We start from the raw sequence: 22,656 nt of genomic DNA, 5'->3' as shown, positions 1-22,656 counted from the left end.
CTATTACCCTGGGGAAGGAAATGGCAACCCACTCCAGCATTCTTGCCTGGAGAGTCCTATGGACAGAGGAGCCTGGAGGACTGCAGCCCATGTGGTTGCAAGAGTCAGACATGACTTAATGACTAAACCACCTCAAGTTTATTGTTTTTTTTTTTAACTGTACCTATACATTTTCATCAAATCTTCTCTATTGCCATTTTTTAAAAGAAATATGAATAGAAATCATAACTATGAGGTGGCAGAAGTTAACCTAATATATTAGAAATCACAATAAAAAAACTAGATGGATTTACACATTGAAAGATACTTTCAGAGTGGACTGGCACAGGGGTTAGGATCCAGCTACATCCTTTTTACAAGAGACACATCTAAAGTACACAGAAGGCTTAAATGAGAAGGAGGGAGAACTATCTGGCAGAAAACTGGCATGGCTTTATGGATAATAATATTGAACAAAATAGACCTAAAAAAATCTTTCTCCTTGCTGTCTCCAGTTTTTCTCCTAGTTTCTTCTGAACCCATTTCAATCAGGCTTTTGTGGACAGCAGGTCACAGAATCAGCTTTGACAAGTTTATCAATGACTCCCATTGATATTCTGTTATCTGTTGTCAAGTCCAGTCCGAAGGAACAGAGAAGGGTGGCGGAAGGCTGGGTCAGGACAGTCCCAGACAGAGGAACAGTCTAGCCAAGTTTGGGCCAGACCAGTTGTGGGGGTGGGGGCTGGTTCTTGAACCATGGCCATCAGTGGAAGAGCCCTATGACCCACAGGGGCCGGCTGGTACTATTACTCCTGCCAGGCTTAGTCACTGCCAGGAGCAGTCTTACCACAACCCCAGAGGTAGGTTCTGGGCAGGGCAGCAACCAGGGCCACTAGCAAAATTAGCCCACTAGGTGGATACCGAAGATGGGAGTTCTCATGGCTACCATATCAGCAGACACTGTACTCAGCTGGGAGTAATAAACATTTCTGAAAGGGAGGACTTCCCTGGTGGTCCAGTGGTTAGAATCCATGTTGCAGCACAGGGGAATGAGGGTTCAATCCCTGGTCGGGGAACTAAGATCCCACATGCTGTGGAGCAATTAAGCCTGTGGGCCACAACTAGATAGAAGCCCATGTGCTGGAACAAAAGACCCCACATGATGAAACAATGATCCTGTGTGCTGCAACTAAAACCCAATGCAGTCAAATAAAAAAAGTTTCTAAAACTCCTAAGAGAAATAAAGAAAAAATTCTTGATAGCTCTCCCATCATGAAACTACAGTGGAGACTTAAAAAAAAAAAAAGGAATATTTCTTTTTCTCATGTACCATGAGTCTAGAGATAAGCAGTTCAGTGTCAGTACAGCTACTCAGAGAAATTGCTGAGAAGCAAGGAAGCCTTGTGTTCCAGCAGTGCCATCTTTGCCTGTGGCTTCTGCCTACTGGTTACCTTCTTCCAACCCCTGGCATTGTATTTACCTTCCAGGCAGAAAGAAGGAGGAAGGACCAAGGAGAAAGAAAGTAAGATAACAAACATGGGACTGTCCCCTTTTCAACGGCTTTCCTAGAAATCACACCGGTGGCTCTGCCTCTCTGCCATGCGCCAGGGCTGTGAGGCATTCCTTCAAGAAAGATGGGGAGGGACTTTCCTGGTGGCTCAGTGGATAAGAATCTGCCTGCCAATGCAGGAGACATGGGTTTGATCCCTAGCCCAGGAAGATCCCATACGCAGCAGAGCAACTGGGCCTCTGCACCACAACTGAAGCCCGTGCACCTAGAGCCTGTGCTCCACAACAAGAGAAGCCAGCACAATGAGAGGCCTGTGCATAAAAGTAGCCCCTGCTCACCCCAGCTACAGAAAGCCTGTATGCAGCAACAGAGACCTAGCACATCCAATGATAAATAATTTTTTAAAAAGAAAAGAAAGACGGAGAGAGCAAGCTGGGTTTTCTGTTTTTTGTTTTACTAACATTTAACAAGTTGAGCAAAACCCAGGTTGTGATAGTAGGAAGTGGGAACAGTGGACACAGAGCAATGTGTGCTACACTGGGCCCATAAAGTCCCAACAGATGCCAAAGATTCCACATCCTACAGGTCACTGGCTCCAATCACAAACAACTAGAATGGAAATGAAAAACAAGGTGACCGAGAAACCCTAGCACCGCATCTAGAAGACATATTCCTGAATAACCCATGTGTCTAAGGGGCTGTCAAAATGGAAATAAGACGGTATTTAGAACTGAGCCACCAATAAGTAAAAAGATCACCTTCCACAACTTGTTGAATAAGTTGGAAGGCATTTAGAGTGATATATGTGGCCTTGCATATTTATATTATGCAAGGAAAAGCCAAGAAACTAATGAATTCAGGGTCCATGTAAAAAATGCAGCATTGGGAACTATGTCTAGAAGGGAAAAGAATCTGGAAACAATATATACAGGCACATATAACTGAATCACTTTGCTGTACACCTGAAACTAACACAACATCGTAAATCATCTTTACTTCAATAATTTTTTTAAAAAAAGAATGTAGCATAAAGTCAAAGCCACATTCATAACATTGACAGAGCCCCTCTCTCAAAATGTGAATAACAAGTGAAGGTCCCATCTGAAGGCCCATCCATAGCCATTATACTAACACGACCGTTCTCTACTTGTCCTTATGTGTGACATAGAAGGATGGATGCTCATGAGGACTTTTATAACTTCTATAAAAAAAAAAAAAAATTAACAGTTTTCTGTGTGGGCATCCAGTTCCTGTCTTACCTGATTCTTCTGGGTTGAATAAAGTCACTTTTGTTAGAAGGCTATATTTAATTGTCTATTTTCCCAGGATTTGTTATGTAAGTTTTTTGCTTTTTTTTTCGGCTGCATCTCGCAGCTTGTGGAATCTTAGTTCCCAGACCAGGGATTGAACCCAGCAGGCCCATTGGCAGAGAATGCAGAGCCCTAAACAGTGGACCACCAAGGAGTTCCCAAGGTTTTTTTAAAAAATAACTTGAAAAATTAAATTATATTTTGAATCCTCAAGAAAGGATATTTGTGGGGAGAAATTTGATTAGAGGTTCTGTGCTCTAACATTTTACCCATGTTGAATTTCATATGTGTATTCATTATATTTTTGATTATAGAGGAAATGTCCATTGGGAGATAGTTCTCCATGGGATAACTCACATTTCCACATGTCTTGCTCTGTTCTGGACTGTGTCCTTGAGGATGTTTATAGAGCAGACATCCTCAGAGCGAGGGCAGGTATGTTTGCAGTACAGTGTCATAAAGTTAAAGTCTCCCTCCTGGGCAAAGATGGGCAGATTTGTTTACAGCTCATTAAAACCCTGGGGTTCCTGAGCTGTGACACAAACTGACTTCATGTGTAGCAGCCACATGGGTCATTTCACATCATCCCTGTGCAACTTTGGAGTCAAGGAGAATCAACAGGAACGTGAAGCATCTGTTGCCTCCTGCACTGTTAATAAAGCCCTTGGTCTCTGACCCAGAAATCTGGTGTCTCTACCCAACGTCCATGAAACTGTGGCAGGTCAGCCTGGAAGTAGGGAAGATCTTTCTATGTTTGACAATAACCTGGTTCTTGGAATAAATGCTAACGAAGTCTTATGTTTACAATGGCTCACCCATTAAAAAAAGAAAGGGGGCTTCCCTGGTGGTTCAGATGGTAAAGAATCTACCTGTAACACAGGAGACCCCAGTTCAATCCCTGGGTGGGGAAGATCCACTGGAGAAGGGAATGGCTACCCACTCCAGTATTCTTGCCTGGAAAATCCCACAGACAGAGGAGCCTGACAGGCTATACAGCCCATGGGGTCACAAGTCGGACATAGATGAGGAGGGAAACATAAAACAGTTTTCCAAAAGAAAAGTTGGTAGTTGGTGAGTGAAGGCATGGACTTTGAGGGAATTTCCCCAACTAACTTTATGAGGCTGGCATATCCCAAGAACAGCATGACAAAGGAAAATTTGCAATCTGGTGTCACTCAAAGATGCAAAAATCCTAGCTAGCAAACTAGGAACAGTGCTGTGTGGTAGATATGAGAGGGCAGAGTTACCCAGGAATGCAAGGTTAATAGCACAGTAGAGGAGTCAATTCAAGCCATTTACCACACAGACATGTTAAAAAAAAAAAAAAAGCCACCTGTATTCATTCATTCATTCAACAAATACTTATTGAGCGCCTGCTATGAGTTCTACCCTTGTCCCAGGGGTTTTGAAATACATCAATGAACAAATACTATCATCTCACGAGATGCAGAACAGACATCTGATTTTGGTAAAAAAAAAAAAAAAAGTGCAATGCCTGTTCATAAGAAAGAACACTAATGCCCTAGGAAGAGAAGGCAACTTTCTCATCCTGATAAAGTCATCCACCAAAATGTAACAGCAGACAACACTCTGATACAATAGGAATACAATGCCCCTTAAGATCAGGAAGAAGACCAGGGTGCAGAAGGCCCCTTCTAATTAATATGATTCAAAAGCCCCTGCCAGAGATAGGCAACAAGAGCATAAGAAAGTGGGAAGAATTTAAAAGGAGCAAATTAAATCTCTCTGTATATGTAGATATGATTATCTGTAGAAATCCCCACAACGATCTACCCATCAGTTATTAGACAGGAGTGTATCAAATTTGCTATGAACAGAATCAACAAAAAGAACTCTCTGAGGACCAGCAAGATACATATACCTCTAGGTCTTCTCCAGAAATACAGTGTGAAGTATTCAGATTCTAGGAAAGAAAACCATGCCATTTCTCACAGAAAGTCCAAAAAGACTTCTAAATAACACAAGGAAAAGAACCAAATTTAAAAGTGCAGCATGGAAGCTATGCGTTAAAAGGAAGAAGATCCTGAAGGAGAAGATGCCACGACCAAGAGAAATACCCCCAACTGAACCCCAATAAATGAGTTAAAGAGTGTTGCACTCTTTAGATCATTCATTCAGTCCAAAAAAGATTCATTAACAATGGAATGCCAGCATTTCAGAAAACAGACAGTGACTGTCCTCTCTGAGGAATGACACAATTACAAGGATGACTTCAAAAATTGAATATTATGGGTTTATCCTGCCATGGTAAAGACGGTAGCTATGTTTACCAAAATGAATGTACAATGGAAGAACCTTTTAAAACTTTACTGGGGTATCACTTACATACCATAAAACTCACACATTTGAAATGTACAGCTCAAATGATTTTTAGTCAACGTATCACATTGTGCAACTATCAGCATGAACCAGTTTTAGAACATTTCCATTACCCCAGTAAGATCCCTCATGCCTGCATAGTTAATCGTGTTCTCCCCACCAGCCCAGGCAAAAATGGACCTACTTTCTCTTTCTATGGCTTCTCTGCCTAATCTGGATATGTCACATAAATGGGATAATACAGTCTGTGGTCCTTTGTGACTGGTTTCACTCACTGAGCATGTTTCGTGAGGTTTATTCCTTTCTGTGACCTCCCTGGTGGTCAAGTGGTTAAGACACCAAGCTTCCACTGCAGAAATTCTATCCCCAGTTGGGGAACTAAGATCCTACATGCTGCATGGCATGGCACAGTTAAAAAATTGAAAGGGAAAAAAAAAACTTCATTTATTTCTATGGCCAAATAATATTTCATTGTATAGTTAACTATATTTTTATTCATCCATTATCCAGTTCCCCAAAGGGAAATTTTGGGTTTTCTCTTTTCAGCTAGCATGACATATGTTATGAATACTTGTGTGCAAGTCTTTGGACAGCTTTTGATTTCTCTTGGGGGTCAAGTGGTTTTCTGTTACGACCAACACCATTTCAGGTTCCCACCAGCAATGTGTGTTCTCTGAACTTTGGAAGCTGCATTTCCTAGTTTCTCTTTTCCCTCAAGATCACATTTGTCAATCGAAATTAATTTTTATTAATATTTCTAACTTTTGGCCAGGCCTCTCAGCTTGTGGGATCTTAGTTCTCCAACCAGGGACTGAACGCAGAATCACCGCAGTGAAAGCGCCAAGTCCTAACCACTGGACCGTCAGGAAATTCCCAATTTCTTACATACTGAGGATCCAGTGTCCACACTTCAAAGTTCTGCATGTGTGTGTTTGTTTTTTTAATAAAAAGCCAATAAGGTGCAGTGCTTTTCGAAAGCACGAGTCTCCTTTTTCCACTTTCTTAATGCAACCTCTGCCTTAAAATAAGGATAAGCCAGCCTAGCTTCTGTTTTTGTATAGATAGTTTTGATGGTGCACAGCCACACCTGTTTATTTATGTATTTTCTGTGGCCACTTTTGTGCCACATGGTAGAGCTGAGTAGTTGTAACAGAGATCATCTGGCCCACCAAATCAAGAATATTTAATATCTCCCCACTTACCAAAAACGTTTGCAGACCCCTACCTTAAAGTGTGGGTTTAGAAATATGCACATAATACAAAGAGTTAAACTAGTGTGTGTACGGGAGACTACCCTGATGGTCCAGGGTTAAGACTCTGTGCTCCCAGTGCAGGGAGCCTGGGTTTGATCCCTGGTTGGGGAACTAGATCACACGTATCACAACGAAGATTTGGCACAGCCAAATAAATAAATTTAAATATACAATTTTTAAAAACCGTACTGTTTTGGAGGGCTGAGAAAGAAATACATCAGACTGGCCTAACCTAAAACAGTAAATCTGCCCTGCAAATTAACCCCCAATGCAACTGCTTTAAGGTGTTTAGAGGCGTGTACAAAGCTCCTGATTAGGGCACCGAGAAGGACACTGGCCTATCACGTCGTGTGATGTGGGCATGCGTGATGAGGCAATCAGCTTCTAGGCTGTCTGCTCAGGTTAAACTGCCAGGCTTAAAATCATGTTGTTTTTTGAGGGTTTTTGTTGTTTTCTGCCGCTAGGCAGCTTGTGGGATCTTAAGTTCCCCAAATAAGGATACAACATGCACCTCCTGCAGTAAAGCATGGAGTCCTACCCACTGGAAATTTCCACCAGGGAATTTTTTTTTAATTGCTGCTTTTGTTATGGAACATAAAAGCATTTTCATTTCCACAGTTTACAGCTTTGTTAATGATGGGCAAAATCAATGTTATTCTTTCTGGGAAGATGGTAATGTTTTATATCATAATTCGGGTGGTGATTATAGGGGTTTACACACTGGTCAAATTTCATCAACCTGTACATTTAAAATGGTGCATTTTACATGCAAGGTAAGTTTTCAGACAATTATAAAATTAAACATCATTCTCCAGAGAGAGATTCAAAGAAACAGCTGCCTGCATGAAAAATACATTTAAAGATTTCTTTCTTTGGTCTCGGAAATAGGGGATATAAAATGAACAGAGATGTTTAAAAAAATGTTGTTCAACAATCAGCACAAAATTCCATTTCCTGGAGTTCTTCTCCCAACTTTGAACAGAAATTACGTTCGACTTAGCGACTGAACAACAAAACCTGACACCATAAATAAAAATCAACAATGGATAAGAAAACATCTTAGAAGACATTTTAGAAGGGTATTTTAGGAACATTTTAGAAGACGAGAATCTAAATATATTCTCATTACTGGTAGAGTATATTCGTGACTACATATTATTGTCCCAACACAAATCAGCCAAAGACCACCAGACCAAAACCTATAGGCTGACAAAGTCGGATTTACCAACTTGTTACAAAGGAAACAACATACCTGAGGAACCACTGGGTGTCCCACCAAACCACGGAAGACAGGGATATTAGAGGATTGCAGGGAAGGAGAGAGTTTGGATGAAATTCAAGTGAAGTAGTATTTTGATAGGCTTAAAAAGTAAAGTGACGCTGTGAGTTAAAACAGATCTAATAGATATATCAGATGATACTTAGAACGAAACCAAAGTTTCAAAAACCTTAGCTCAAAACCCATGTGCGGGTTCAACTGGTGACTCAGTGGTGAAGACTCTACCTGCCAATGCAGGAGACACAGGTTTGAGCCCTGGGTCAGGAAGATCCCCTGGAGGAGGAAATAGAAATCCACTCCAGTATTTTTGCCTGGAAAATCCCATGAACAGGGGAGCCTGGAGGGCTACAGTCCTAGTGTGGCAAAGAGTCAGACACGGCTTCATGACTGAGCACACACACATGTAATGTAGCCAAATGGGGTATTTAGCAGGATATCTATGGCCTTAACTACTTAAATTCAAAAACACAGACTGAAAATTAATGAGCTAGATTTCCAGCTTCAAGATAGGACCTAATAAAAGCAAGCCCACATTCTTCACATTTATATGTTTTCTCTGCCACTCTGAATTTCCTTGTGCAGTAGTTTAAGCCCCAGCAGGCTTCCCCCCATACCAAAGCTATTCACAGAGTTGCTCTCCTGTGGGATCAATGAGCCTTTCTCTGCTTCCACTCCCAGACTTGTCTTCAGTGTGCATCCTCACGTGTTTCCTATGTGATGAATGATGACTGGAAAGCTCCTGACAGCCATTGCACTGCTACATCTTCCCTCTTGCATGGAGCCTCTTGTGGGCAGTCACCTTAGAGTTTCTATGGAAGGCTTTTCTGAATGGGTAGGGCTTCTACCCAGTACTGGTTCTCATGTGTGCCATCAGAAAGAACTTTCTGCTAGAGGTTTTGCCGCAGTCACTGCGCTGGGCGTTTCTCCCCCGTGTGCACTCTCTTATGCACTGTCAGGTCTCTGCTCCTGACAAAGGCCTTCCCACAGTCACTGCATTCATACAGCTTCTCCCAAGTGTGCATCCTCTTGGGTACAGTGAGGCTCAAGGTAGAGCTGAAGATCTGCCCACACTAGCTACACTTACACAGTTCCTCTCCAGGATGAGTTCACGCGTGCGGTCCGAGAGAGGAACTGCAACTGAAAGCCTTCCCACACTGAGAACATTTGTAGGTTTTCTCACCAGCGTGTGATCGCACATGGACCCCAAGGAAGGAAGGATAATTAAATGCTTCCCCACATTCTTTAGGTTCATCGCATTTTGCGCCTGTGTAATTCCTCTTCGTAGTCAGATCACGATTCCTTCTGATGGCTTTTCCACACAGACTGTGTTCATGGGACTTCTTTCGAGGTTGAGTTGGTGCCTGTCAATGAAGAGATAAGCAGTAACTAAAGGCTTTCTCACTTTCATTGCACTCATGGGAATTCTCCCCCATACGAAGTGTGTGGTATAAAGAAAGCAAATTCCTACCTTAGAAATCGCTACCATTTTCAGAGCACGTGCACTGCTTCTGCCCTGTCTGAGTTCAAATTTAGTAGAGAGAATGAAGTGGAAGTGTTTAGTCAGGTCTAACTCTTTGTGACCCCATGGACTGTAGCCCCGCCAGGCTCCTCTGTCCATGGAATTCTCCAGGCAAGAATACTGGAGTGGGAGCCATTCCCTTCTCCAGGGGATGTTCCCAACCCAGGTATTGAACCTGGGTCACCTGCCTTGCAGGCAGATTCTTTACCATCTGAGCCACCAGGTAAATACAGGGAATGCTCTACCATAAGGTTCCATCATGGCTGCATTCATAAGACTTCTTATGTACAGACTTTTCTTTTTTCTGATAGTTACGTATAACAAAAATTCAATTCTAAGTCATATTTATGGACCTGCTTACTTGTGGGGTCTATCTCTCTATGAATCACTGTTGAAATCAGTTTAGGATATTACCCAAATTCATGGCACCCCAAGACTCTCTCCTGAGACATTTCTTATCTTAGGTGAAGGCTACTGGCCCCTCATGTCTCCCCAGGTTTTGGGGCTGTGTGTCAGTCTCATGGCAATTTTCTCTTGCAGAGAACCAGCAATGAGCCCTCATGAGCCTTACCCCTTTCCTGCCAGTAAATGGTTTTTCCCAAACTTGATTCCTCTCAGCCATGGCCTCTTTGGTTTTAAGCTGAGAATTCTGGTCTGAAATGATCAGAATAAAAAATGTTTAAGTTCATGGAGAAATAAATGGTTAGATAAAACAAAACAACTAACACAGGCCCATGGAGTTTTTCTTTCATATACTGACTCTTCTCAGTCAATGTGACAGGGAAGAATGCACCAGCAGTTAAAGACAGACTTGGGATTTCCACAAGGTATAGAATTTGACAAGGGCTCAAACAAGGGGTGAAAATGGCAAGTGACAGGCCAGGGAACAATTTTGTTAAGAATGAGACAACTGTTAATAGTCTAAAAGAGGGCAAGCAAACTTTGAGGACAGAGAAAAATGGGCAAATAGCACACCTGGGAATGTTCTGGAAAGAGGAAGCAGTACCCAGTACTCTGTAATGGCCTATATGGGAAAAGAACTTTAAGAAAGAATGGATATATGTGTATGCATAACTAGTTAGGTATTGCTGAACACCTAAAACTAACACAGCATTGTAAATCAACTATACTCCAATAAAAATGAATTTAAAAAAAAGAGAAAGCAGGACAGAGCTTATTCTTAGAGCAAAAGTGGTAGAAATAGCAAGGATTATGTTCAAATCTTGTAATAACCTACAATGGAAAAGAATCAAACAAAAAAAAAGATATATATATATATATATATATATACATAAATGTTGTTGCTGTTTAGTCGCTAAGTCATGTCCAACTCTTTGAGACCCTATGGACTATGTAGCCCAGCATGCTCCTCTGTCCATGGGACTTCCCAGGCAAGAATACTGGAGTGGGTTGTCATTTCTCTCTCCAGGGGATCTTCCCAACCCAGGGATAGAACTCTACCACTGAGCCCCCAGGGACACCCTATACCAGTTCAGTTCAGTTCAGTTCAGTTGCTCAGTCGTGTCCGACTCTCCGCAACTCCATGAATCACAGCACGCCAGGCCTCCCTGTCCATCACCAACTCCTGGAGTGCACTCAAACTCATGTCCATCGAGTCGGTGATGTCATCCAGCCATCTCATTCTCTGTCGTCCCCGTCTCCTCCTGCCCCCAATCCCTCCCAGCATCAGAGTCTTTTCCAGTGAGTCAACTCGTCGCATGAGGTGGCCAAAGTATTGGAGTTTCAGCTTCAGCATCAGTCCTTCCAATGAACACCCAGGATTGATCTCCTTTAGAATGGACTGGTTGGATCTCCTTGCAGTACAAGGGACTCTCAAGAGTCTTCTCCAACACCACAGTTCAAAAGCATCAATTCTTCGGTGATCAGCTTTCTTCACCCTATATGCTGCTGCTGCTAAGTCACTTCAGTCATGTCCAACTCTGTGTGACCCCATAGACGGAAGCCCACTAGGCTCCCCTGTCCCTGGGATTCTCCAGGCAAGAACACTGGAGTGGGTTGCCATTTCCTTCACCCTATATACATATATATTAATACACATATGGCTGGTGGACTAAGTCCATGGGTCACAAAGAGGTGGCCATGATTTAGCGACTAAAACAACATATGTGTATGACCGAATCACTCTGCTGTACATCTGAAATGTATCCAACATTGTGAATTGGCAAAAAAGTGGGAGAGAAAAGAGAGAAGGGAAGGAGAGGAAGGAAAGCAGAAATTTCAAGAGGAAATTCACCCCAAATGGCTGGACACAATTTCTCAGACAAAAATGACCTTTGAGAAACTCTGTACAGGGGCTTCTTTTCCCCAGGGCTCACCTGCACAGGTGTCTTGGAGAAGTCTCCCCTTCCGGGTTCTCAGCTCCTCCTGGGTGAGCAGGCGGGGCTTGCAGAGATGATACCCTGGCACGTGCGGAAAGACGCATGAGGTGGGGTGTGTGCAGGGTCGACACGGAAACTCCGCCCAGGCTAGGGCCAACTGTTTCAGCATGTGTGGCCCCATGAACAGTAACACAATGATGGCTGTTGTTCAGTCGCTCACTCATGTCCCACTCTTTGTGACCCCATGGATTGTAGCCCATCAGTCTTCTCTGTCCATGGGATTTCCCAGGCAGGAATACTGGAGTGGGTTGCCATTTCCTTCTCCGGGGATCTTCCCAGACGAGGGATCAAACCTGCATCTCTTGCATTAGCAAACAGATTCTTCACCACTGAGGCAGCTGGGAAGCGCAACATGATAACCCAAGACCCAAAACTCTATCTCACATCATGCCCTCCAGGGATCAGGGATCCTCAGACCCAAGCTCAGAGACACACATAAGGGGCATGAAAGCTTCCAATCATGAAGAAAATCAGATTGATATAATGCATAAATCTTTACTCTCAAAAGGAAGACAGGAGACTAGGGGCTAGTGACTGCAGGCAGCCCAGGCATTAGCCACCTGCTTCTGTAAGTCAAGTTGTATTGGAACACAGCCCTGCCTATTTGTTTGTATCCATCTGCAGTGGCTTCAGCAGCATAATGGCAGCATTCAGCAGTTGCAGCAGAGACCCAGGGTCCACTGAGCTGAAAATATTTACTCCCTGGCCCCTTAACAAAAAGAGTGCTCACCCCCATTCTACACAATCACTTTTTTTTTTTTTTTTTTTTTTGGCTATGCTGCAAAGCTTGCAGGAGCTTAGTTCCCCAACCAAGGATCAAACCTATTCCCCTTCCAGAGGGGAAGTGTCGAGCCCTAATCACTGGACTGCGTCCCTACAATGTCACTTCTTAAGGATGGGGCACATGCTCCTCCCAAGAGCAAAAATAGTTCCTGCAACACAGCAGGTGCTTCAGAGAGGTTTGCAGCAAAAAGCTATAAATGGCACTTCCCTGGTGGTACAGTGGATAAGAATCCACCTGCCAATGCATGGGACATGGGTTTGATCCCTGCTCCAGGAAAATTCTACATGCTGAGGGGCAACTAAGCCTGTGCGCTACAACTACTGAGTCCTTGCACCCTAGAGCCTGTGCTCTGCAACAAGAGATGCCACCACAACAAGAAGCCTGTGAAGTGCAATGAAGAGTAGCCCCCGCTCGCTGAAACTACAGAAAACCCACATGTAGAAACAAAGACCCAGCCTAAATAAATAAATAATTTTTAAAAATAATAAATCTGCTTTAAAAAAAACAAAATCTATGAATGACATCCTGCCCATTGTATACATATGGTGGGGTGTTGCTCCAGGACCTTGCTTCAGACGTGTTAAACTCCCCCATCATTAAACCACTGATAGCTCTGAAAAACAAAAACAAACAAAATCTACTAACAAAGAGAGGTGGCCAACCACACTCACCCACAGAAGTCAGGTTCCTGTAGTTCTCCAGCATCACGTCTTGGTACAGGATTTTTTGAGCGGGGGCCAGCTGGGCCCACTTCTCCTGGGAAAAGTCCACCAACACTTCCTGGAAGGTCACTGGGTCCTGAAACATCACAGGCTCATCTCTATCAGTGTCCCAGGAGGCCAGGGCATCAGGAAGATGGAGCCAGATGACTGAGGCTTGGGAAGTTCAGACAGAAAGGTGAACTTGACCTCAGCAGCCCCATGTAGCCCCACCGATCTGTTAATTCTTCAACACACAGTTGAACTCCTCTCCAGCTAGTCTGTGAACCCATCCTGCCTGGGTCCCCTCAGTGAGGTAACACCCAGCCCTGAGATCCCCAAGGTCCTGGAAGAATACCTGGTAAATGAATGAGTTAAAGCAACTATACTCTAATAAGAATTATTTTTTAAATAAATAAATGGTGATAAATTTTAATTTTGTTTTAATTTAGATAAATGAATGAGTAATGTTCCCAAGAGTTCCTGAGACAAAGTGGTCTCATAGATTTTCTTGGTTTTCTGTCACAGCCCAGAAGTGACTATACTGAGAAAAGTTCATAAATACTGAGGCAATGCCAGCATTCTCTGGGAAGCTCCTTCACCACCATTAGAGGAAGAGTAGGGACGGTGGGTGGCCACTGGGGCTCCAGGCCACTCACCCTCAGGGAAGGGAAACACCACGTTGGATGGAGGGGGATTTCCAGTTACCTCTGACCAGGCCGTTGGCAGCTCTGCAGCCATTGCTTCCTCCTCCATGTTCCCCTTCTGGTGACAGGTGGCGTCCTCAGCAGGCACAGCTAGTGGACAAGGGAGATGCCATGAGAAAACAGTCCAAGGCTAGATTCCACTCCACCCAAGTCAGGACACTGCTTCACAGGACCCTGAATGAAGCGAAGGCAAGCTCACCCACCTACCTACAGGCTTTCCTAAAAGGCCAGGGAGGCCCTGCCTCTCTCACAATTAGAAAAGAGGCCTATGGACCTTGTCACCCAGGGGAAGCCTAGTAATTTCGCATGACTAGTGTGGGTAATCAAGTTTCAGAACAGTTTTGCAAGTCGATTGTCCAAGTTTATAAAGCAAAAACAAGGAGGGGAATGCCCTGGCGATCCAGTGGCTAGGACTCCAGGCTTTTACTGCCAAGCGCCCAGGTTCAATCCCTGGTAGGGGAACTAAGATCCCACAAGCCACTTAACAAGGGGGAAAAGAAAGAAAAAGGAACGGGATGTCCCTGGTAGTCCAGGGGTTAAGACCCTGCACTCCCAGTGCAGGGGGCCAGGGTTCTATCCTTGGTCAGGCACAGCCAAAAAAAATAAGGATGGGAGGGAGGGGGGAAGGAAGGAAACAAGGAATAATACAATATTATCCCCCAAATATCCAAAACCCTAAAAAGCACTGATCCTGGGACCCAGGGGCTCCCAGGGCTCCACTCTCACCTCACCCTGGCCTTTGGAAGTCCTGGAGGAAGAGGGTCTCAAAATACTGGCCAGGGCACGAACTAGCTCTGGGAGGGGGCTCAAGGGGGAAGAAAGCCTGTGTGGGAGTGGCTGGAGCTTGGTGATTGGAGTGTCTGGGGAGGAAAACTGAAGGAGCAGAGCAACCAGGAGCTGAGTCAAGACCAGAGCAAAGGATGGACTTCCCTGGTGGTCCAGTGGTTAAGAGTCCTCCTGCCAATGCAGGGGACACGGGTTTGATCCCTGGTCCCGGAAGATTCCACACGCTGCAGGGCAACTAAGCCCATGCTCCACAACAGGAGAAGCCATGGCAATGAGATGCCCATGCAATGTAACTGAGAGTAGCCACCCCGCCGCCCCCGCACCGCCACTCGCCCCCAACTAGAGAAAAGCACTTCATAGCAACAGAGACCCAGTGCAGTCAAAAGTAAATAAATAATAATAAAAGACCAGGACAAAGGGACTTATACCCTTTATACCCCATGACTAGCTCAGTGCCCCTCCAATCCTTTGTGACCTGCAATGAAACACCCTTCCCCACACAACTCAGGTAAGACCCAAGGATGACCCCTCTGTTTACCTAGGACAAAGGCAAGCAGAGGCTATCCGAATTCCCAATATCTGTCATGTGAATGAGTAGCTGAACTGTCTGTCCCCCTTGAACAGCCTGGACAAAACTTCACCAAGCTTCAGTCAGGCTTCTCCCCACCCCCCAACCCCCAACTCTCCTGGGTCACTGAACTTTGACCTACCCATGAACCTGGAAACCAGCTGTCTGCCCTGACAAACTACCCTACCACCCTACCAGTCATCCCATTTCTCAGCCTTGTTTATTCTTTCCTATCAAAGAAAGCCTGACCTGGGATTTCCCTGGCAGCCCTGTGGTTAAGACTCCAGACTTCCAATGCAGGGGGCACAAGTTCAATCCCTGTTTGGGGAACAAAAATCCCACATGCTGCATTGTGCAGCCAAAAAGAAAAAAAAAGTCTGACCCTAGGATGGGAGGTTTCAGCCTACAGCAAGTCTCTCCTTACATTGGCTAAGAGATGACCACTACTTGAGAGGGAAAGATGGAGGAGAAGCAAGTTTGTTCAAGGTGAGGTTTGGCAGAGGCAAAAATATATGTATTTTGTATATTAATATGTATATATCAAATATACTTTACACACACATATGCATAGTGTATTTTACAGATTTAACAAATGGCATATTTTCCCATCAAATTTAAAAGGGTTATCCCAGGTGGCACAGTGGTAAAGAATCCGGAGATGCAAGAGATTTGGGTTCAATCTCTGGGTTGGGAAGATCCGCTGGAGAAGGTAATGGCAACCCACTCCAAGGTTCTTGCCTGAAGAATCCCATGGATGGGGTCTCAGAGTCAGACACCACACATACACCCCAGAAAGCTCAGGCACTAGTGAATTTGGGAGGACAGAGGATGAGGGGCATTTATTCATTCTGACTATGCTCTCCCCACTCCTTGGCAAAAGAGGAGGGTTAGCCGGAGGTTTCAGGAAGGTAAAGGAAATTTCCTCTTGGGGCAGGGCCACCCCTACAAGGCAGACTCCCTCAGAGAGAGGCTTGATACAGCAGAGGGCATTTTGTTTTTGTTTTTGTAAGAGGGATATCAAGGCCTGTTCTTAGGCTTGTGGGAGTGACAAGGGCTGGGGAGAATAATTTCAAAATGTGGTGGACCAGTAGGCTGAGAGAGGGCTTCAGGGGATGTCTCTTTTCTTGGGGGTTGGGGAGGGTCTATGCTGGCTCTAAGTTGCAGCATGTGGGGTCTAGTTCCCTGACCAGGGATCAAACCCGGACCCCCTGCATTGGAAGCATGGAGTCTTAGCCACTGGACCACCAGGGAAGTGCCCCTGGTTCAGGAAGTACCCCAGGGCTCCAGGTTCAGGCAGCCACCTGCCCTCAGTACCCAGTAGAAAAAACTGTCTTTGCCACAGATGACAAAGATGACCAGGGGCCCGTGGCAGTTGGGACTGTGCTGGGGATAATTCAAATTTATGTGTATAAAAATTTTAAATATCCCCATGCCTTCAACTAGCAACCTTTGGGATTATAGCTAAGAGAAACCTTGGCAACTATGCAGATATAGACAAATAAATAGATGCGTGTGTGTATTCAAGCTTGTTTACTATTGTACAAACTGTTTATAATGGGTAAAAACTGGAACTAACCAAAATATCCATTAGAGAATAGCAAGGGGCTAACGAATGACCAGATATTTGTATGTGGGATATGATTATGGCTTTTAAAACCAAAAAACTGACAAAGATCTTGAAGTATTAAATACGTTTACATAATCTATAATATATGTGTATGCTCTGGGAAGCTTATAAAATATATGTATGTGTTAAAAATGACTGTGAGGAAAAAGTCTTCAATGAATACTTCTCCAAAGAAAATACATAAATGGCCAATAAGCACACAAAAAGATGCTTGACATCACTAATCATTAGGGAAATGCAAACATGAACCATATTGAGGGACTTTCCTGGCAGTCTGGTGGCTAAGATTCCATGCTTCTAGGGGGCATGGGTTGGATCCCAGGTCAGGGAACTAAGATCCCACAGGCTGGTGGGGCGAAAAAATAAATAAATAACGAGACATCACTTCATACACAGTAGGATGGCTCTTATCAAAAGAAAAAAACTAACAATTGTTGGAGAGGGTGCGGAGAAACTGGAACACTTATGCATTGCTGGTAGGAAAGTGAAATGTCCAGCTACTGTTGAAAAGTGTGACGGTTCCTCAAAAACCAAATCACAGAACTACCTCAACACAGACCCAGCAATTCGAGTTTTTCCTTTCTTTTGGATGTGTATACGCATCCAAAAGAACTTAAAACAGAGACTCAAACAGATATGTGCACATGAATATTCAGAGCTGCATCATCCACAATAGAGGAAAGGTAGAAAAAGTCCCCATGTCCATCAACAGACAAATGGATAAGTAACATGTATATACTTACAATGGAATATTATTCAGCCTTGTGTGTTAATTTCTCAGTCGTGTCCAACTCTTTGCAACCCTATGGACTGTAGCCCGCCAGGCTTCTCTGTCTGTGGAATATGAAAAGTAAAAGTCTTTCAGTCGTGTCCAACTCTTTGCAACCCCATGAAATTCTCTAGGCCAGAATACTGGAGTAGGAAGCTTTTCTCTCCTCCAGGAGATCTTCCCAACCCAGGGACTGAACCCAGGTCTCCCATACTGCAAGCAGATTCTTTACCAGATGAGCCACAAGGGAAGCCCAACCATACTGGAGTGGGTAGCCTATCCCTTCTCCAGTGGATCTTCCCTATCCAGGAATTGAATTGGGGTCTCCTGCATTGCAGGTGGATTCTTTACCAACTGAGCTCTCAGGGAAACCACCCAGCCTTATAAAGGAATGAAATTCTGACACATGCTACAACATGGAAGAATTTGTAAAATATTATGTTAAGTGAAATAAGCTGGACACAAAAGGACGGATATCATATGATCCCACTTATCTGAGGTACATAGGTAAGGGTCAACTTCACAGAGAAAGAAAGCAGAACAGAGGGTGCCAGGGTCTGGAAGTTAGGGTTCTGGGGAGTTACTGTTCAATGGGTACAGTTTCCACTTGGGAAAATGAAAAAGTTCTGGAGATGGATGGTGATGCTGACTGCACAACAATGTGAATATACTTAATGCTACTGAAAAGTACCCCCAAAAAAGGTTAAAAATTGGGATTTCCCTGCTGGTCCAGTGATAAAGACTTCACCTTCCAATGCAGGGGGTGAGGAATGGATCCCTGGGTGGGAGCTAATAAGATCCCATATGTGTTTCTTTCAATTCTGGTTTCCTCGGTGTGTATGCCCAGGAGTGCGATTGCTGGGTCATATGGCAGTTCTACTTCCAGTTTTCTGAGGAATCTCCACGCTGTTCTCCATAGTGGCTGTACTAGTTTGCATTCCCACCAACAGTGTAAGAGGGTTCCCTTTTCTCCACACCCTCTCCAGCATTTATTGCATTTGGATAGCAGCCATTCTGACTGGTGTGAAATGGTATCTCATTGTGGTTTTGATTTGCGTTTCTCTGATTATGAGGGATGTTGAGCATTTTTTCATGTGTTTGTTAGCCATCTTTATGTCTTCTTTGGAGAAATGTCTGTTTAGTTCTTTGGCCCAGTTTTTGATTGGGTCATTTATTTTTCTGGAATTGAGCTGCAGGAGCTGCTTGTATATTTTGGAGATTAATTCTTTGTCAGTTGTTTCATTTGCTATTATTTTCTCCCATTATGAAGGCTGTCTTTTCACCTTGCTTATAGTTTCCTTTGCTGTGCAGAAGCTTTTAATTTTAATTAGGTCCCATTTGTTTATTTTTGCTTTTATTTCCAATATTCTGGGAGGAAACCAGAATTGAAAGAAACACATCTACTCCAGTGTTCATTGCAGCACTGTTTATAATAGCGAGGACATGGAAGCAACCTAGATGTCCATCTGCAGACAAATGGATAAGAAAGCTTTAGTACATATATACAATGGAGTATTATTCAGCCATTAAAAAGAATACTTTTGAATCAGTTCTAATGAGGTGGATGAAATTGGAGCCTATTATACAGAGTGAAGTAAGCCAGAAAGAAAAACACCAATACAGTATACTAACGCATATATATGGAATTTAGAAAGATGGTAACTTTAACCCTGTATACGAGACAGCAAAAGAGACACAGGTGTATAGAACAGTCTTTGGGACTCTGTGGGAGAGGGTGAGGGTGGGATGATTTGGGAGAATGGCATTGAAACATGTATATTATCATATGTGAAACGTATCACTAGTCCAGGTTCGACGCATGACACAGGATGCTCAGGGCTGGTGCACGGGGATGACCCAGAGGGAGGATATGGGGAGGCGGGAGGTGGGAGGGGGGTTCAAGAAGGGGAACACATGTATACCGGGGCAGATTCGTGTCAATGTATGGCAAAACCAACCAATATAATATTGTAAAGTAATTAGCCTCCAATAAATTTTTTTTTAAAAATAAAGAAAAAAAAAGATCCCATATGCCTTGGGGCCAAAAACCCAAAAGACAGAAGCAATATTGTAACAAATTCAATAAAGACTTTTTGAAAAATGGTTTACGTAAAAAAAAAAAAAGTTAAAAGGAAAATTTTATGTTATATATAATTTACTACAATTTGTAAAAAAAAAACGGCAAAGGCTACTGAGACAGGTAACTCTGGAGAAGAGCACAACACTGTTTCATGGGCATTTGGCAGGGGAAACATGAAGGGAAATGTTGATATTTTTACTCTAGTTTCCTGAATTACTTTAATTTTTTCATATTCAGTTTATTTCAATAATATAAATATTCCCTCCACTATTCCTACTTTATGGAAGTTGTGAAAAGTGAAAGTGTTAGTCCCTCAGTTGTGTCCAACTCTTTGTGACCCCATGGACTGTAGCCCCACCAGGCTCCTCTGTCCATGGAATTCTCCAGGCAGGAATACTGGAGTGGGTAGCCATTCCCTTCTCCAGGGGATCTTCCCAATCCAGGGATCAAACCCACATGTCCCGCATTGCAGGCAGATTCTTTACTGTCTGAGCCATCAGGCAAGCTTAGCTGAAATAAAATGTATTTTGGCTAATTGTTTAAAGAAAATAACACTAGGGACTTTCCTGGTGGTCCAGTGGCTAAGACTCGTTGCTCCCAATGAAGGCAGACTGAATCCGTTTCTGGTTGGGGGAACTAGATTCCGTATGCTGCAACTAAGAACTAGTGCAGCCAAAGAATACATAAATAAACTATTAAAATAAATAAATAGATTTTCTTTATTAAAAAAATTACACTACCATGCAAAAAGACGTTTCAACTCGGCATAGAACAAAAGATACATGGCATGTAACATTTTCAGTTTGTTTCTGTTTTAAACTACAATATCTACTTTGAAAAGCACACCACAGTTTCTTTTAGAAATATTCACTTCCCCTTTCTATATATAACACAAATGATTCCTTCTAGCCTCTCTCTACAGTTAGAACTCTTATCCAGAAAGTAGCAGGCATGAGATTGCCTCCACAAACAACGAGAGAAAGAAGATAACTAAATGGCAAACCCTACCCCAATTCCATGCTGAATTCTCTTCTGCTCAACCCCCTTCACAAGTATGAACGTACCCTTAGCTTAAAACTACCCCAATTTTGCTGTTCAAGAAGTCATTGCTTTGGGAAAGATCCCAGTGTCCTCCTTACTTGATGCAAGCAATAAATCCTTACCTCTCCTGCTCTTTGGCTTGGGTATGTCATTTGGCTAGACACCCATCAAGAGGTGAACCCACATTTCAGGTAACACTGCCTCCTTTTCACATCACTCTCTGCCCTTCCAGGTCAGGTCTCTCTTTCCTTCATTCAAGCAATACATTAGGCTCTGTCCTGCTTCTGGGATTCTGAACTTTCTTCCACCTCTCAGACCCCCTTCTTCCACAGTCTCTGCCCAGCTCTGTCCTACTTATCGTTCAGTTCTTAAATATCAGTGCTTCCTAATATCAAGCCTCCTTCCCTGCTTGTCCATATAATTAAGCTCATCTGTCCATTATAGGCCCTCATATCAGTTTCACATCTGTTTCTCCTCTAAATAACCTACTAGGTGGAGACAGCACTGTGCATTTTTTATTTTTCTGGTGCCCATGCATTGACTTAGGTTTGGCTCACACTCAGCACCCAGTGAGTTTTGTTGAGTGCCCTGGACAATGTTCAGTTACAGCTAGACTGAGAAGGTGCACACATCCAATAATAGATACAGTACAAATATTAACACTGGAATTAATTTAAATGCCTGTCCACGATATAAACCACTCATGTTATTTAAGAAAAGGTAAGGCAGGCAATGGGGTCGCAAAGTCAGACACAACTTAGAGACTGAACAACAAGGTGTGAGAAGTATTTTCAGAAACAAGGAACCCGTGTTGCTGAATTTCCTCCAGAATCATTTTTCCTCCAATTTCTCACCCATGAGTTTTTAACTTCACTGAAAAAAAAACTCATTTGGTCAAAACACATCTCATTTAAGGCTACTAAATTCGATTTTCTTCTACTAATATTAAGAAAGCTGCTTCCTCCCTTTTACTGAATAACGCTTTTGTTTTTATGAAATACAATCTCATGAATTTCATTTTGGATTCTTGCCATGCTTTCACTACAAATATACGACACCAAAATCCCTTTTAATAATATCAACATTAAGAGATCCCTATATTTTTAAACTCAGCAGCGATCACAGCCACTGGAGGAAAGTTGGAGCTGACTCTGGATGTAAAGAACTGAATAATCTTACTTTCAGTTAGTTCAGTTCAGTTCAGTCGCTCAGCCGTGTCCGACTCTTTGCGACCCCATGAATCACAGCACGCCAGGCCTCCCTGTCCACCACCAACCCCCGGAGTTCACTCAAACTCATGTCCATCGAGTCGGTGATGCCACCCAGCCATCTCATTCTCTGTCGTCCCCTTCTCCTCCTGCCCCCAGTCCCTCCCAGCATCAGTCTTTTCCAGTGAGTCAACTCGTTAAGACCTGTATTTACGTTTTCACTTTTCCTTCTTCGTTTTCTTTATTACACTTGCTTATTTACACTCACCCTAGAATCCTGAAATTATTTTTCCAAACAAATTTGTCAAACATAAATAAAAGCTGAAAAAGAGTTTATCTTAACCTCACCTCAATGCCGCTCACGAAAGCAAAAGTCTCTTGTACAAATAAAATTATCTTGTACAAGGATGGCAGAAAAGGACTCCTTGATTAAATTTCACCGGCACACACAAAAAAATTTTTTCACCGGCGCCTCTGCTGAAAAAACGGACGAAACGGCCAGATCACGAGAACCGAACGACACGAGGACGGAAAGTCAACGCCAGCTGGATTCCCAGTCGCTCGAATCCCCGCCTCCGGAGGCATAAGGCCACACCCTCTTCCAGACCCCGCCCCCAGAATTCCACGCCCACGCCTAGACCCCCGCCCCCAGAGCCCGGTCTCCCCGCCCAGACCCCGCCCCTTGGACCCTATGCCCCAGCCCCCGCCTAGACCCCGCCCCCAGAGGCTCATCTTCCCGTCCTTTTCAGGACCCCGCTCCGTGAGCACCGTCACCGGCCTCTCGAGCCCCATCGCCAGG

At 43.6% G+C, this 22,656-nt stretch overlaps 1 protein-coding gene across 1 annotated transcript; it reads right to left on the bottom strand.

Moving 5' to 3' along the window:
- Nucleotides 1–406: 406 nt before the first annotated feature.
- Nucleotides 407–22,407, bottom strand: LOC129559291 (zinc finger protein 177). The gene is made up of 7 exons (XM_055430897.2): nt 22,206–22,407; nt 17,503–17,593; nt 13,780–13,868; nt 13,045–13,171; nt 11,527–11,610; nt 9,762–9,844; nt 407–9,032 (listed from the first exon to the last, which is right to left on the bottom strand). The coding sequence occupies exons 3-7, from the start codon at nt 13,825–13,827 to the stop codon at nt 8,778–8,780; spliced, it is 597 nt and encodes a 198-aa protein (XP_055286872.2). The 5' UTR covers nt 13,828–13,868; nt 17,503–17,593; nt 22,206–22,407; the 3' UTR covers nt 407–8,777.
- Between the last annotated feature and the right edge of the window lie 249 nt (nt 22,408–22,656).

Source organism: Moschus berezovskii, chromosome 8, assembly GCF_049115385.1.
Source record: "Moschus berezovskii isolate FMDL1 chromosome 8, NW_MosBer_1.0, whole genome shotgun sequence".
Taxonomy (NCBI): Eukaryota; Metazoa; Chordata; class Mammalia; order Artiodactyla; family Moschidae; genus Moschus; species Moschus berezovskii.
This window is presented reverse-complemented; position numbering and strand designations above follow the sequence as displayed.

Coding starts and splice junctions, on each gene's coding strand:
- LOC129559291 (XM_055430897.2), bottom strand. CDS start 13,827: ATGGAGGAGGAAGCAATGGCTGCAGAGCTGCCAACGGCCTGGTCAGAG. Junction 13,172..13,779: donor TGCCAACGGCCTGGTCAGAG/GTAACTGGAAAT, acceptor GTGATGTTTCAG/GACCCAGTGACCTTCCAGGA. Junction 11,611..13,044: donor CAGGAACCTGACTTCTGTGG/GTGAGTGTGGTT, acceptor CGCACGTGCCAG/GGTATCATCTCTGCAAGCCC.